At 38.3% G+C, this 17,054-nt stretch overlaps 2 protein-coding genes across 2 annotated transcripts; both read right to left on the bottom strand.

Annotated features, from left to right (window-relative positions):
- Positions 1-784: 784 nt before the first annotated feature.
- On the bottom strand, positions 785-8,057 carry LOC144195722 (phosphatidate cytidylyltransferase 2-like). Its single transcript, XM_077715534.1, has 13 exons — positions 7,838-8,057; positions 5,619-5,761; positions 5,334-5,430; positions 4,847-4,944; positions 4,259-4,398; positions 3,871-3,929; positions 3,513-3,595; positions 3,284-3,371; positions 3,137-3,205; positions 2,866-3,018; positions 2,474-2,593; positions 1,618-1,721; positions 785-1,554 (listed from the first exon to the last, which is right to left on the bottom strand). The coding sequence occupies exons 1-13, from the start codon at positions 7,907-7,909 to the stop codon at positions 1,419-1,421; spliced, it is 1,362 nt and encodes a 453-aa protein (XP_077571660.1). The 5' UTR covers positions 7,910-8,057; the 3' UTR covers positions 785-1,418.
- A 2,582-nt stretch (positions 8,058-10,639) lies between these two features.
- On the bottom strand, positions 10,640-15,080 carry LOC144195898 (low molecular weight neuronal intermediate filament-like). Its single transcript, XM_077715768.1, has 4 exons — positions 14,073-15,080; positions 12,459-12,776; positions 12,247-12,371; positions 10,640-11,553 (listed from the first exon to the last, which is right to left on the bottom strand). Exons 1-4 carry the CDS (start codon positions 15,072-15,074, stop codon positions 11,223-11,225), a joined length of 1,776 nt encoding a protein of 591 aa, XP_077571894.1. The 5' UTR covers positions 15,075-15,080; the 3' UTR covers positions 10,640-11,222.
- Positions 15,081-17,054: the final 1,974 nt, after the last annotated feature.

Genomic DNA, 17,054 nt, shown 5'->3' on the forward strand with positions numbered 1-17,054 from the left:
ATAGAAATACCAAACGTTACACAAAAAAACTAGAAACGCTTCAAAACGAGCAGTGAAAATTTGAGGTTATTCCAATAAAAACTGTTAAAATTATAAGCCAACAAATTTTGGGACATTTTGTATTAGAAAATACAATCACAGTGACAAACAGTAATAATTAAACAAAAAAAACCCAGCTTCTATTGGCACTGTGACAAAAAAAGCACAGAAGTAGCAAGAAAAGAGCTCAAAAAACAGCTCATATGAGCTTTCTTGACTAAACAACAATATAGCTTGAAATAATCCCTCAGTCCAAAAATATGAAAGCACACCAAAATATCTCTAAAAACATCCACAGTTGACTTGCTTAAATAAACACTTTATGGATATGTAGTTAAATAAATGGCAACTATATCAATGTATCATTGACATCATAACATTCACATGATAATAGAACATTCTGCTAACTTTAAAAGTTTACTTTCAGGATTGAAAACATTGTGTACATGTTATGTCTAAAATTAAATATCTTTAAGGTGAAAATATTTGGAGAACATCATAGATTTAATAGATTTCTTGTCTGGGTCACATCCTGTTTGGTTACAACAGTTTTTAACTGATAAAGATTATTAAACCAACCAAAAATACATTGGAAAAGAAAATTAAGCTATGTATTATTAATTTATACAATTGGCATTTGTTACATTTTGTATAATTTATGAAATAGAAACATTTAAAATAAAGGCTTCACTTTTAACAGATAATTGACCCATGATAGTTTAAGAGAACTTTAAGATTCTATTTCATAGAACATACTGTCAATATCTTCTCTGCAAAGATTTAAACAGACGGAAGCAGATCACGACGACAGCGCTAACAGAATCCAAAAGTCCAACACAAGTGCACATAACAGTCAAAATAATAAAAAAATATCCGCACAATCCTAACTAAACGGATAATACTAACCAGCACAAAAGTTAAATAGTGACCAAAACAATCCTATTTTGTTTCCATGACAGTAAAAATGCAGAGGCTAATATAAATGTTCATAAACTTCCCAGATACTGCAATAGTGCTGATATATATATGTATATTTAAAAAAAAAACTATAAATATTAAAAACCACAACAAAACAACTCAAAAGAGGTTAACAATACAGTGAGTGACATTTATGAGCTTTAAAAAAAATACTCCGTAAAATAATACACAATCAACGTCCTTATAAAACAAAACGTGTACAAGCGGAAATGAAAAAAAGGAACATGATGAGAAAAAAAAGTATATACGTAAACCTAGAAATACGTGTAACGTGATTCACACACACATAGTATGGAAAATGCACACCTACTTCATACCCAAATGAAATGGAAAGACACCTATTTCCTTTGTTGAGTTTAGCTTTTCTTATTTTTCAGGAGGGCAGTGGGTTCGAGGTAACTCTAGGCGGCCGCCTCATCCAACGCAGGCAGCAAGCCCTTGTCGATGAGGTGAGACTTTAAGGAATTGAAAATGAAGAGCTGCTGGTCGGCGCGGAGGGCCAAGAGCTGTTGGATCACCTTGCTGGGGTTGGGGCCCCTGCCAAGAAAGGTAATTACATACAATCCTGGTGGTCAGCATTTAATGTTTCACTGATTTTACCTGATGAAACTAGCAATGTAGACGTTTACAAAGGTGGCCATGAGGTATTGGCAGTCGAATCGGTCCATTATGCCACCGTGGCCAGGAATGGTGTTGGCAAAATCCTGAAATTCAGAACACAGTTTAAGGTACTTTGCCTTAAAAATAGCAGAAAAATTGGAAGTTTTCTTATAATTACTAAATGCATTTGGTCTTCTTGAAATCAAGTAGATTACATTTCAAATGCCAAACTATAAATTAACAACTTTATTGTGAACCTTTAAAAAACATTGCTTGATTTTTTTAAATCTTTACTTTAATAGTTTTGACACAAAGTACTTGGGTCAAAACTGGAGTAGTAAACTACAGAGTACCACTTACCCATGTTGACTACAACTTGTACTACTTATTATGCTGACAATGTATTTATCTATTACTATGTATCAAATATTTATTTAAGATTACTATATATTGATTAAGTATGTTTGTTTGTTGTTGAGTCCATAGATCCAGCGAGTGGTGGACTCTCAACAACTTGATGCTGAAACCATGGAACTCACCCTGGACTTCAGACAGAACATATATTGTTAATTTGTGTACCACGTGGTGAAAGCTTTAACTCTCATTATACTTGTATAATGACATTAAAAAGCATTCTCTACATATGTTTGTAATACTACCAGATACAAATCGTCATATTAGGGAAAGAATTATGTTGAACGGATTAAAATCAAGTTCCAACTTATTTTGTTGCATATTTTTCTTCCTGCTCTGTTTGACAGGTTAAGACTTTAGCACCAATACAACTAATTTTGTCTAAATATTAGGAAATTGAAGTAACGTCTAAATGCAGCATTAAAGAAAAGCAATAACTTACCTTTATCTTAAAGGCCCTCTTAAATCCACTTGCGAAGAATCCACCGAAGGGGCCGACGATTGAGGCAAATGAAGACAGTGCGATGCTGTGGATCTGGAACGGATAGAGACGGACTGTCCTCTGTGGAGAAAAACAGTAAAGAATTAGATGGACAAAAAAAGCCAAGAGTTTATTAAAGTAGCTTTCATCTAGCAACAGCGCCCCTTACTTTGTGGTGGTAGGGTGGTGTAATTGCAGTTTAAATTGATAAAAATTGTATCCAAACTTTTTAATACTATCGTCGACAAATCTTATCTCACAATAATTCTTATTGTTTTATCGCCCAGCGCTAACTTAAACGCATTCAAAAGGTGCTTCACTTTAAACAACCACTCGGAACGTTGTGGACTCACCCATCCAGTCACTGATTGTAGGACGGCGGGCAGGATGTAGTCTTGAAGCTGGAAAATTTCAGGCGGCTCGCAGTCCACCTGGAAACTGTTGGAATCGTTGTTGAACTCTACTGGACATACGAAGTAGCGGTAGCCAGCCATCACGTAGGAGAGCTGCGAACAAAAATCGATACTTGGGGTTACTTGCTAATAAATGGACAAGACAAATTTAACAAACACCCTTCGGCGTTCCATAACAATTGGACGTTAAATGGCACAAATAAATAATTACCATAATGCCAAACAAAATGGTAGCGAAGAATCCGCCGATAAATCCCTCCCACGTCTTCTTCGGTGATAGCTGTAAAAATAACAAAAAATAAAAAAACATTACATGTGGCGAGCAGCAAATTAAGACACAAAACAAAAGTCTACCGACCTTAATGAGAGGGGTGCGTCCAAAGAAGAAACCAAACATGTAGGCCATGATATCATTGCAAATCACACAGGAGATGGGGACGATGAACCTGTTGAGAAAAGAACAATGAAATCATATTAACATTGACATCTATTAGTCTTATCCCTTCAGAAATGATTAGAAACAGATTGCAAATCAAAGCAAAGCAGCTTCCGCCATGCCATTTTCTACTTGACAACTGTTTACATACCAGATCATCCCTTCAAACAGGTTGTGAATGATGAGGTGAGACTGAGTCACCACAATCAGCAGAGTCACATGAGTCCACCCAAACTGATGGCAAAAGAAAAGTGAAGAGCTTTGTTATATATACACACACTACTTAACCACAATATAAATACACCCATCCAGTCTAAAGGATTACAGGAAATTGTACTTCAGTACTAAGGACAGACAATTTATAGTTCTTAGCAAGGACAGTCTGCCAATGATTTCTAGGACAAGCACTACTTCCCCAAGCCTGCAGAAACTGATTCCCTAATGGAAGCCTCATTAATAACCCAGCATCCCTGAGGATGTCGGCGAATAAGAAGCCGGATACGACTTACCATGTAGAACTGAAGGCGGTAGTGCTTCTTCACCAAACTCAGCACAAACATGCAAAAACCTGAAGTGGAAACACAACACCACAATGCAATTCTCGTGAGAAACGCATCACTTGATACTTGATACCGGTTTTTTAGGTCCTTTTTAAACAAACTGACAAATTTCCATCAAGACCTTGCGACTCAAAGTCATACTTAACATGCAGTTGACTGTCTCAAGATGGCTAGACTCTATTAAAAGGACTGTGAAGGTGCCCTTGACGATCAGGAATAAATGGCTAACACAAATTACTCGCTTCTTATTTGACTGCCATTAAACGGAGTAAATGTTTTTAAAGGTAATGTTATTTTTTCTATACTAAACTGTATTGTGGTAAGTCAGATGATTTACCTGTGAGGTAGAGGGCAAAGGAGATAAAGCGGTGGTATTTGCTGAGGATGCGAAGTGGCTCTTCCCTTTGCACTAATGTGAAGAAGTAATCTGTGACCGTCTCGCCATAGAAGAAGTAATTGACACAGAGAAGGAAGTACCTGTCGGGCGGGAAAAGAGTTGACAGATTCATTTCACAAGCTTTATGGCGGCAATATGCTGCTGGTGACTTATGTTTTTCATTTTTGGTTGCAAGGGATGATATCATGGTATCTAATATATTACGAACACAGAGCTACCAAAGGTCAAAACCCCTATTTCGTAGCGGATAAAGGTGATTTTCCGACTTTATGCTTAGCATTTTCCATGCCTACAAAAATAAAACCATTGGCAGGTCTTAGAACATCACAGGGACTACAAATGTTAACTATTAAGACTGCAGCTACTTTACGTGCTACTTCCAAAGTACGTCTACATTAAACGATTAAACGGATTCAGACAACGAACCTCAGCAAAAATCTGCAATGGAATGCGATAGAATATGAGAACAAATGAAAAGGTTTGATGTTGACGATGCAAAAATGTCATTTTGTTTGTGTGAGTTCTCACCAACTTAGTGTCCTGAACCATGGCAGATGGTACGAGTGGTAAACACTGTAACCAATGGTGATGATTTCTTGGAAGCATTTAATTTGAACACACAGGACCTTGACAAGAAAAAAAAAACTTTGTTACAAAAGCATATGAAATGGATGAATTAAGGCCATAACGATATCGAAATCTTGGTTATTATTAAATTGACATAATTCATGACAGGTTTTTGAAATAAAAATAAATGGAACAAATTAAAGAATTTACATATAAAGTACACCTCTACTTACGGAAAAAGTTCTGGAACCAATTAATTTGTAAGTAGAGGTACGACTGTATTTGCTTTGTCTCGAATTGTAGGTCAACAACGGTGATTTTTGGGTTTCGTTACAGCCCTTAGTATTGACAATACATTTTTTAAATTAGAAAATACAAAATGAATTGGTAAATGTGATGCAAATTCACGTGATCAAAACAAGAAGGGCACGATTAGGGAACTACTCACAATCATCATAAGCACCATTGGGCCCAAATAGATGATGATAAAGAAGAAAGAAATCATGGCCAGTGTAAGGATCCCTCGAACCCACCAATTCTTCCATCTGAAAAAGAAAAAAACAAACATTTTGCCCTCTGATGGAACAGATGACATAGTTCCCAATGTTGTGTAATGTATATTCAATAAAAGGTGGAGGCAACCATTTTTCTCATTAGAACGGTAGAAACTACAAGTACATACAGTACAAATGTTTCATATGTTATTTGACTACTTTAGCCATACTAAATGTACCTTGAGGAGAGTCCGGACAAAGCTTTATTTAACACTTCTGGGGTGTCATCAGGTGGCACAGGAACCTCAGGGACCCCGGAATCCACTTTGGGGTCGCTGTCTGATCCGCCATCTTTTTCTGGCTTCAGCTCACTGTCTGATCCCTGGAAAATATACACACCAAGTTTTTGAACAATAACATTCAAGTACATTATAATATGAAAAACAATTATTTTAAAAAATAAAACACATTCTCATTTTACATATATTAAAAATATATTCTATTCGAATATTGACATACGACAATGAAAGTGCCATCCATGACAGCAATGTTTTTTTTTTGTTTTTTTTTTTTTTACTTGATTACATTTTTTACAAAGGATAAAGCGAGAGGAGAAAAAAATTGACGTGATATAAAAACTGCAAAATAAACTATGGACAACCATAAAAAAACTGATTTTTTTAGAAAATTATTCGCCATTGTTATTAGCTACTATATGAACAAACCCTTGCATTTGACATCAGTACACTACATATTGAAGTACAATTATTGTTTCACTTAATCCTAAGAGGAATCTCAATTTTTTTTTCTAAAATCAACATAAAGCCATTTAACACTCAACCTAAGTAGACGCTTTTGGGGGAACATCAAATAATAACAAATAGATGACCATGCCTACTCTCCTTTATGGACACTTATATTTTCTATAACTTTGGAAAGAACATACTTTCATGTCATCAAGAATATCTTGTTCTCAGTTAAGAAATGCCTTCTGAACTCAAGCACGACACAGTAACACACAAAAAGAGCAAAGCGTTCCCACCCGGACTGACCTTCCAGCTACCCGTGACCAAATTAGGCATGGAATCGTCACCAGAGAACAGATGGTCCCCCGACAGACAGTATGTTTTGGAACAACCATCATAAATGGCCGGACTCGGCGGGTTCGTGTCACAATCCAATGATCACACATTTCATTCACATATCTACTAAAATAATAATGTCTAAGTGAGAGATTTCTGAGAATTTCCTTTGGATTCTAATAATAACTCTTCACAATATGGAGAAATACACACAAGCACATCCATTCTACACCTTTCGGTTTCCATGGAAACTCATTCAGGATGCTTGAGTTAAAAATAGTCCACCGACTCATATAGCCACGCCTCCCCTCACGCCCACTTGGTTTTTCCCGTTAGACCACAGGGAGATTGGAGCGCCTCTGTTTTTCGGTGTCAATTGTAAAGGCCATCTGTTTGACAGATGGTTGCAAATAAACATACTAATGATGCTTTAAAAGATGGAAGTGAGTCATGTCATTGGGAATTTAAATGACAATTCATACATTCCAAAATGTGATGAGCCTCAAGAGTTATTGAAACAGTCACAATTGGATCTTTTCCCAGAAGGAAATATTTCTTTGGCTAGAATATGGAAAAACACTCTTGCATGTCAAGTTACCAAATTTGGATTTCTTAAGAATAAATTTCTATGACTACTTTGGACTATCACTCTTTTAATTTCATTATAGTTATTTTTATGTAAAATAATTGCAAATAATGATTTTTTTGTCCTATAACTTGTTTAAAGGTTTCATGCCCCAACATTTGAATATTTAACATTGACTATTTTAGCTGGAAAGTGATTATCTTGGCAGTGAATATTTTAAATGTCTTCCCTATTATCTTCTATGCATCCCAAGCATCTTCATAGGCAGAAATGTTAACCGTGTTTTGATACATTACATTTGCAAAATAGCAAAGATAATACCCTTCGATTGCATTTATCTTAGAAAAGCAAGCCTTCATTTTGACATCGCACAAATACTTGACAGTCTGAACTAGGTAAACACCTATTAAAAATGGCGCATATTTTTTTCCTGAGACTTTTGCAAAGAAGCCTTTTAATGTAATGACAGCACCTGAACCCATGACTAGACCATGCCTCTTTCCACATCAACCCCCCCAGTTCGACAACAACAAAAAACGCATTTCCTTCCTGTGTGCAACAACGCTACTTGAAATACGACATCGTGCATCGCAAAATCAAAACTAAACATATCAATCTCATCTCAAATGACCAATGAAAATCCAAAAACGTCCCATAAATGGTCAATATTATCTTGAACAAAAGCTTTCCTCAATGTACGCGTGACGAGCGATATCGATTAGGTATGCTAGGTAGCTAACGAGCGTTAGCATCACATTGAAAATACAGTGGCGTCTACAAGCGGACATACCTTGTCCTCGGATGGCTGCTCCTGTAATGTTGCTTCGGTTTCTTTGGCTCCACGGTGCCTTAGCTCGGCCATCTTAGCAAACCACGGCCGAGCAACGACGGCAAAGGTCCGATGATCCCGTAGCTCAAGGAGCGCCTGTGCTCTGGCAATAAAATTCGACAAGGTTTCAGTTCACATGCAAACCATGCCGAGTTAGGCGAGACTGAACTAGGAACGCAACTTCCGGTTTTCAAAATAAAAGGGCCTACTCCATTGGTTGGCAAATAACTGCGGACATGTTTGATTTGATTCATATATGATCACATAGCAAATTATATTTTATATCTTGAGCTTCCTTTGACAGCCAATCCTCCCAGTCACGATAGATTTGGCATCGATCCGCACCTAAGCACAAAAAATATTTAAGAATGTTGAATATAAGAAAGTGATGCCCTAAAATGAAGATGAACAAAAATATAATTCAAAGAAATTACAAAATATAATTAGTTCATAATCGTATCTGTAAATTGTTGTTATTCAATGTAGTTTTTTATTTTACCAGCAAGTGGCAGCAAGTCTTCGTTGAGTCCTGCAACAGAGTTTAGATGTGTTAGCAGCAGTTATAATTAGTACTTAATTTTTTTAAAACAAAAAATGAGCAGCAAGCGGAGTCCTGCAGAGCCAACAACAGTTCCATATCACCCAAAATTCCACAAAACAAAACAAAATATGATAACTACTTGCTCAGCAATCCATATGATAAAAGTGGTGGTTCAGTGATAATTTCTAAGTTTTTTTCTTTCAAATTCTCTTTGTAATCCGCAAATATTCCTAAAAAATCCCACCTGTTAAACATATCACAATATTTTCTAATCAAATGCACTCACTCACAGCCCCCCCCCCCCCTCATCCAATCCAGATATTTAAAGGGCCACAATAAACAAAAGTAACACTTAATTATCCCAACTGCAGCAACTCGTTTTTTTTTTTTTTACTGCAGTGTGATCTCTCCTTCTTCCATGTGCCCCTGACCATAGTTATATCCACCTCCTTCCACAATGAATTATCAAAACAATACATTTTTGGCACGGACTATTTAGCAGCTCAAATTCTGCAGGGCTGTGGGACATCTGCAATGCAGAAGTCTATATATAGCAGTGCATAGAGGTAGAGGGTGAGAGCATGGGAGACAGACAGAAGGGTAAAAGGGGTTTGCGGAAGAGAAAAGACACTTTAACAGAACAAAAGTATTTTTTTCAAGTAAATATGAACCCCATGAAAACTTTATAGAGGAAAAAAATGCCCAGTTTACAGGTCGGCATGCAAGAATACTGCAAGGTCACCGATCAGTAGAAGTAGATCGTAAAGTCACTAGAGGCTTATCCTTAATGTCATGGTGTGCATGTCCAATGTTGTTTTAAAGCGAAGAGGGGAGTCATTTGATTAGATATATTATATGAGCCCCACGAGAAGAAATCTGCTGACTGCAGCAAACAAACGACAGCAGCGGATCAAGGGCAACGCTTCAGCAAGCAACACACGTCCGCTCACGATACGGCATTGATCGGATCCCTCAATTCCTCATAAATCTGCTACCCTGACACTGTGTCCCTCAAATACACAGGCCACCCAATGTCCCATTACTTTCTGTGTCATGGACGAAAGGTTCATCATACTGACATTGGAGTTACACAACTTTTCAATACTGTTGAAACTGTAATGCTTGACATTTATGGAACATTCTAAAAACTAATATTTGCTACCCTTCAAAAAGCCCCCGCCCCCCATCCTGGCCCCCCTGTGAATATTTTTTTCTAGGTGCGCCCCTGGGCACAGCTAAAATATTAAATATGGACCTGATTTCGCTTGTTTCAGCACTTTTGCATTCATTGGGGTGATGCGATGTATCCATCACGGCAGAATGCCAAATTACGAGTCTGAAATTCTCACTTATTTGAGTCTTTTGCCAAGAAAACACACCTTATGGAGAATCACTACCAATTTTGTCATACAGTTTCTGGGTATGATGACAATTAGGCTTTTATCAAGTCAATGATGATGACAAATCCTATGTCCGATTATTATTATTATTATTACTATTATGAAATTTCCAACCGTACAGTGTTAGTGACTGATTTTTAAGTTCCTTGTATATGTTTTTATTTTAAAATTATGGGATGTTCTGAACAAACTTAGTCATAGACTACTTGGAGATAATAAATGATTTTATTTGGCTTTGAGAGAAAGTCACTGCTTTAGCTGGCAGCATGTACAGTCACAGTTATGAAGTAAGCAGATCCAATGAGAAAGTGTCTTTAAACCTCAACTACTCCAGCATTAATTATGACACTGGAGAGAACAGGTTATAATATTTTATAGCTTGAATTAGGCTTAAGGCAAGTTTAAATTGAAACCACAACAAGCAAATTATGATTTCCAACCACAACTATACAGTATTCAAGCTCTGAGAATCAGGCCATGCATTTGTGCCTCTTGTTTCATTCATTTGTCAAGGAGAAGGAAGGTCAGAAGATGTGGTTTGTGATGATAAGGGGATTCTTATTAACATCTAAGAGGAGAAGAAAAACAAAAGGTTGGCGTGAAAATAGCCCTTGTCATGAACCACCTGCCATTTGCAGTCGAAGTGGAGGGCTATCGATGTCATTGTCAGCTGCTTTCCACTCAGTCATGCACACACGCTACATTCAACCAACATTGGGAGGTGTTTTTATGAAAAAGATAGGTATAACATAGTGGGTTTTAGCCCCGCCCTCCTAAAAAAATCATTAACAAAAACACAGTGGAAATGAATCAAGGGAAGACTTTCCAAAATGTCATGTAATGATCAATTCAAAGCCGTTTGTGTTCTTTATTTCATTAAATAAAAACACGATGTCAATATACGCTTTTATGATTTAGGAGTTGGCGTCTTTTGTAGTGATTTGACTTTTTTGGAGGTGGTAAAGGGCTACGGATGGATGATTGATTGATAGACAGTTCAGGCAAGGTTAGACTAAAATGGAAGTCATTCATTCTACTTTCCAGCCCAGTTTAAACAAGCTAATATTAGCAGTTAGGGCTATGATTAACAACAGAAAAAGTCTGCCAACTTTTAGCTTGAAAAAATCTTGTAGCACCATAAAAGTTGTGCTGGCTGTTTATGTCATGCATTGTGCATTCATCTTCATGTCTGTGAGCTAAATGTGCATTTAGTACTTCTAAATGACTTCTATTTGTCATGGTTGGCACATTCATTGCTTAGATTGGGGGAGAAGAAGAAAAAAAAGATATTTAAAGTTGAACTAACCTCTTGATAATATTGTGTGCGTATGTAATTGGTCATATAAGCAGGAGGAATGAGAAATGATGATGATGAGGATGATGATGATCAAGCAATGTGAAGAATTTAGTTCTTGCTGGTCTTCTCAGTAGGACTTTCCTTTTTCTTCTCTTTCTCATCCTTCCCCTTTGGCTTTTCTTCCTCCTCTTCTTCTTCCTCCTCTTCCTCCTCATCCTCACCTCCCTCCTGGTCGTCTCCTTCGTCTTCTTCCTCTTCTTCCTCGTTCTCTTCATCTTCTTTGTCTTCTTCTTCTTCTTCTTCTTCCTCTGGTTTGGACTTCCTGTAGGCTCCCAAGGAGTAGGTGCGGGATGACATGTAGGAGTAGCCTGGGTAACCAGATTGCACCATGCCGCCACCGACTGTGCTGAGGCGGCATTCCTCGCCTTCCAGAAGTTTCCTGTGTAGGACAATTATTGATATTAATATTGTGAAACCAAAAAAAATGTGATTGCAATTGGAATTTCAAAAGAAAAGGGATGGGGAGTGGTTATTGTATTATTTTTTGTTTACTTTTGTATTACTATACTACTTTGATATATATTAATCTCAAACACAATAAATGTTATGTATTGAATAAAACATAATAACAATGATAAAATGAGTTTATAAAAAAACAATAAAAAAACAAAGGATTTTAGAAAAAAATGTGAATTTAAGTCATTTTATTATAGTACTTGGAGTGTTTTTTGATTTTGGATTGAAATTAGGAATAAAAAATAAATTGAATTTAAATTGGAAATCAGTTCTTAACCAAATTAAATAAATGCGTATAATCCTTCAGTTTAGCCCCAAAAAGTATTAAACAGTCTTACATATTACTAAAAAAATTAACGCTGATCAGATCTACTTTGTTTGCCATAGTAATAGAAAAAAAATAGGAACCTATTATTGCAACATTTCAACAGTATTTTTTGGATAATTATAGCATAAAAACACAACCTAAAAATCTGTTGGCATTCAAAGTGAAACAAAAAAAAAACACTTTGCCAAACTACAAAAAGAGGGTGACTTATAGTCCGGATAATACGATACTTGAAATTGAAAAAAAAATATTGCAGTAAAGTGCGGTCTTATATAGAATATTTCCAACCTGTAAGCAGCTATTTCAATGTCAAGTGCCATTTTGACATTGAGCAAATCTTGATATTCACGCAAGTGACGAGACATTTCTCCTTTGGTGCTGCGCAGTGCCGCTTCCAGCTGCTGAATAGTATCCTACCAAAAAATAATAATAATAATACAGCCAAGAATTACGTCCAAACATATGAACCATTTCACAAAAGTCCGTGCCTAATCACAAACCTGCATGTCTCCAACTTCATTGTTATGGCGATCCTCCATCTCAGCAATCTGCCGCTCCAGGGCCTCATTGTGTCCCCTGAGGGACTCGATTTCCAGGGTGCGGGCTTGCACCTGCCTACGGTACTCGGTCAGTTCCTCCTTGGAGTGTTTGATGGCATCCTGGTTGCGAGCCGCCGCCTCGGACACCGTGGCAAACTTGGAACGGTACCATTCCTCGGCTTGGGCCTGGTTCCTGCACGAGAGGTTCTCGTACTGTGCCCTGATGTCCTTCAGGGCCGCGGCCAGGTCCGGTTTGCTCATGTCCATCTCCACTGAGACCTGGAAATGTGGGTTTACATTCAAATTTTAGTATTATGACTTGAAAGCATCATTTTGTTTAGTTTTTTGCTGCATTAAGTCCTCCAAAATAAGCATTTGTGCTCTGAAGCGATATGCTAATGAAGTGAATCGTAGTCAGCGATTGCAGAAGGACTGAGCGGAACGATTGGCTGCTGACTGGCGCTTCTGCCGGGTTGTCAATAGCTTACGTTGCAGGAAAATCTTTCAGAGGGAAGAGGCAAATACCCTTGAGAAATCATCCTGGCAAGCATTTCTCAATATATTGATTCCACTTTAAGTTACTTTTTACTCAGCAACAAAGTCCTATGGTAGATGTGAAGGTAAGTTAACTGTTTGCTGTTGTTAAAATTGATTCGAATCAAAGAGTGGAGTTGCTGTCCTGAATACTGATCCTTAGGGAGACCACACCCTTAAATGATGCGCTATTTCTGCGCAGTGTTGCTGGTCCGTGACTCTGTAATTGCTTGTACATCAATTTAAATGACAATATAATTCTTTTTTACTTCATCTTGTATACATATAATACAAAATAATGCACCTTCATAACATTGCAGTTATGTCTCGGTACAAATAAAAAAAACTTTTTTAGAATTTAGCTTGGGCTATAGGCACGCACCTAAAAGTCGATAGAAAGCAAACATGCTATTATATCATAAAAAGATTAGGCTTGAATAGAATCCTTTTCAAAAAGTGCATTTGAACTCCTAGAAATTTGAGTAAAGATCCATCAATAAAGGTAAGGAAGAGTTCTTTACAGCAACCTTAGTGAAACAAAAATCATCAATTCTTATCACATACTGCAGAATGAATAGAATATTGAACATTGGCAATCTCATATTGTGACATCCCTAATATAAGTACTATGCATATGCACAAACATATGCAATATTGCTTAAAAGAAAGTTTTCACCAGCCTTTAATAGCTTACTGCAAAAGGGTGTGGGACCACCAAGGTGGAGCACTGCAGTACTATAAATTGCCTTCGACATTAGATATAAAAGGCAGTGAAAATGCAGCAAAAAATGCCTTTCCAAGCACTAGACATCCAAACCACCATTGGTCATCTTCCTATAGTCAAAACAGATTGGATGTCTGGCACTGCCAATGGCACTGAAATATGAGCAAACATAACCAGCCCTCCTCGTTTAAACGAATTGGACATCAATACTCAATGGTATTGACGCTCCAGTACCAATGCAGTGTTGTCTGCAGTACTAACGCGTTCCAAAGAGAACAATTGAGCTCGTAAAGTTTTGATTTTAAGGTGACACGTACCTGCGAGGCCTGCATGGACGACTGCAACTCCTGCAGCTCCTCCTCATGAACTTTCCTGAGGAAGGCGATCTCATCCAGCAGCGATTCCACCTTCTTCTCCAGCTCCAGGCGAGCCAAGGTGGCGTCATCCACGTCCTTGCGGTAGCCCTTCAGGGTGTTCTCCGCTTCCTCCCTCAGCCTACTCTCCTCATCCAGCTTGTCCCGCAGTCGTTCCAGCGCCTCATTCATCTGCACACAGTCCAACTGCACCTGGCTCTTCTCATGGGTCAGCTCTTCCACCCTAGCCCTCAGCTCACGGATCTCCTGCTCGTAGAGCTCGTGGAGTCGAGACGGCTCGCTGTTGCGTTGCCGCAGGAGCGTCACCTCTGCCTCTAGAACTTTATTCTGCTGCTCTAGGTGATGCACCTTCTCGATGAAGGACACAAAGCGGTCATTGAGACCTTGCAGTTGCTCTTTCTCATTGGTTCGGACGATCTTCAGCTCGTTGGTCACCGCTGTGGACTGGCTCAGATCCACCAGGGAGTCCTGCATTGAGGAGAAGGTGCGAGAGGGGCCACCGGAGGCAGCACTCCTGCGGTACCCGCCGGAGGAGATCACCGAGGGGGACCCATAAGTGCGGCTACGGTACCCGGAGGCGTGCACGCGGGATGGGCTGCTGCTGCTCATACTGCCGCTGCTGATGCTGGTGACACCCACCCGGCCAGAGCGCGGGGCATCTCCAAAGATCTTCCGATAGGAGCTGCTGCTGTACATCTCGCTGGAGTAACTCATCTTTGCTTTTTTTCTGATTAACTTGAAGGAGTGCGGCTGTGCGTGTGTGGAGACGTGAGGTGGCTCGAATCCTGCACGCTTGACTTCCACGCAGGTGCTTTTATAGGGAGGGCTGCCTTGCGCATCATCTGACGCAGGGACAACGGGAGATGGGTTGGGGGTGGGTGGGTTGTTGGAGGGAGACTTGCTAACCCCACGCGGGATAGCCACGCCCCCCTTCCCCTGCTCCATCCGCGCCTGTTGGCGAGAAAGTCGACAAAAAACAGCCTTTTATTACATGCCTTTCAACTTGGATTTTAAGTGTCCGTGATGATGCACAAAAAAGTCTGCTTTTGACACTTGTTACCACCCCTGGCAAAGGGTATATATATATAAAAATGTTTTTGTTTTGTTGCTGTTCTTGCACAAATGGGATCAATGTGGAGCGTGCAGTGCATCAGGGTGTGTTTTGTTACTGCAGTACTCCCAAAAAAAGAAAAATGCCACCCCACCCACTCCTTCCCCTCACTTTCTACGACTACTCCTCACCTCTGCATTGCACTTTTATTTCCTCTCGCACATCCCTGGAATGTAAAAAAAAAAAAAAAGTCAAATGTATGTAGCAGACGCTTGAGTTTTTAACATCACATTACAAGCCTTGACTTATTGTCAACCTTTGCAAACAATTTGCATCAAAATCATTTTAACTGGAAGGGCTGCAGGGGAATGTTTATACCTCAGTACCATTGACAGTTATGGACATCTAATGCATATTGACTGAAAAAGCTAGTTCATTTGAAAGCAAAAATCCCAGCTATGAACACAATTGAATAAATAGTCAATGCAATTTGTTTCCAAATAAATCTAGAAACCATTTTCCAAAATAAAACCAATTAACAGTCTAAAAGCACATCTGTCTATAAACATTTTCTCCACTAGAAGGTAACAAAGTCTCATAAATCCATCATTGTTGCCTCATCCCACATCAGTAAACATATTGAAACACTCATTCATCTTTGCTTAATATGAAATTTACATTATTTATAAGCTCTTGCTATTCACACACAAAAAAAGCAAGGTTATTTTTAACTTTGGTTAAAAAGTCCCACCCCAAATGCAATGCTGCATTTTTTGGATCATCTGCAGGGTGTGGTGGTGACAAACGCAATAAAATAAAAAAACTGGGGTGGGGGTCGAAGCTGTGTGGGGTGACAGTGACTCAGCAAGATGAGAAAGGTTGCTATTGGCTCTTGGTACATATTCACAGCCTCACGGACAGGGGCGGAGCTTAAGAAGGTGCGCCTTCAACGGGGCTCGGGCCTCAAGGAGGAACATGAAAAGGGGAGTCTTTAACAAACGTAGTACTATACTAAAAAAAGTAGTAATAAAACTAGCACCAAAAACTTCAACAAGCTAAAATCCAATATGCAATGCAGAAAAAAATGCAAATAATTGCAGAAAAAATGCTAATAATTAAGGGACTATACAGCAGCTGTGATCGCCCATCCCTGTTTTATATTACTAATATTGTTGAAATTGTTTTGTACAATTTATATTACTGTTTGAATATTACTCAGACAAAACAAAACAAGGATTTTTTTTAATGGATTCAAATAGTAAAAGCATGAATATTTGTTAAGTCTTCACTGATCAATTGCACCACATTACAGTACTAAATATACGGTAGTAGTATATATTCTTGTTTAAATCCAGACATAAGAAATGTTATACCAACCTGAACCGCAAGATGATACTGTTCTCCCAGCGAAGAACTCCAATGGTCATGGCTTTTTAAAAATGGCACAGTTGTCAAAATACAGCAACTATAATACAAACTGGAATACAAAGAACAATGTGTAGTTTACAATTGAATAACATAGAAGACATTAAAGTCTGGACAAATACTACTTTAAAATTCATCCAGCCTATATATTGTATGCTCTAGAGCAGTGGACTTCTCAAAATCTAATTCATCACTTTGCAAAATCATCATTGATATTCATTAGAAATTGTTATCTCATCGATTAGTAATCAGTCTGCAGGGTGATGTGGTCAAGCTATTTTTTTTTCCAGGTTGATTGTCAGATGGTATTGACTGGCTGCATGAATACGGGTTATTTGCATGAGTTTAGGCCTAAAATACTGATTATTTATTTAGGTTTGCATGTTTTTTTTCTGATACACAACAGGGCCTGATAGAACCAAATCATAAAATGACCAAATTTGAATTTC

Source organism: Stigmatopora nigra, chromosome 4, assembly GCF_051989575.1.
Source record: "Stigmatopora nigra isolate UIUO_SnigA chromosome 4, RoL_Snig_1.1, whole genome shotgun sequence".
NCBI classification, from domain to species: Eukaryota; Metazoa; Chordata; class Actinopteri; order Syngnathiformes; family Syngnathidae; genus Stigmatopora; species Stigmatopora nigra.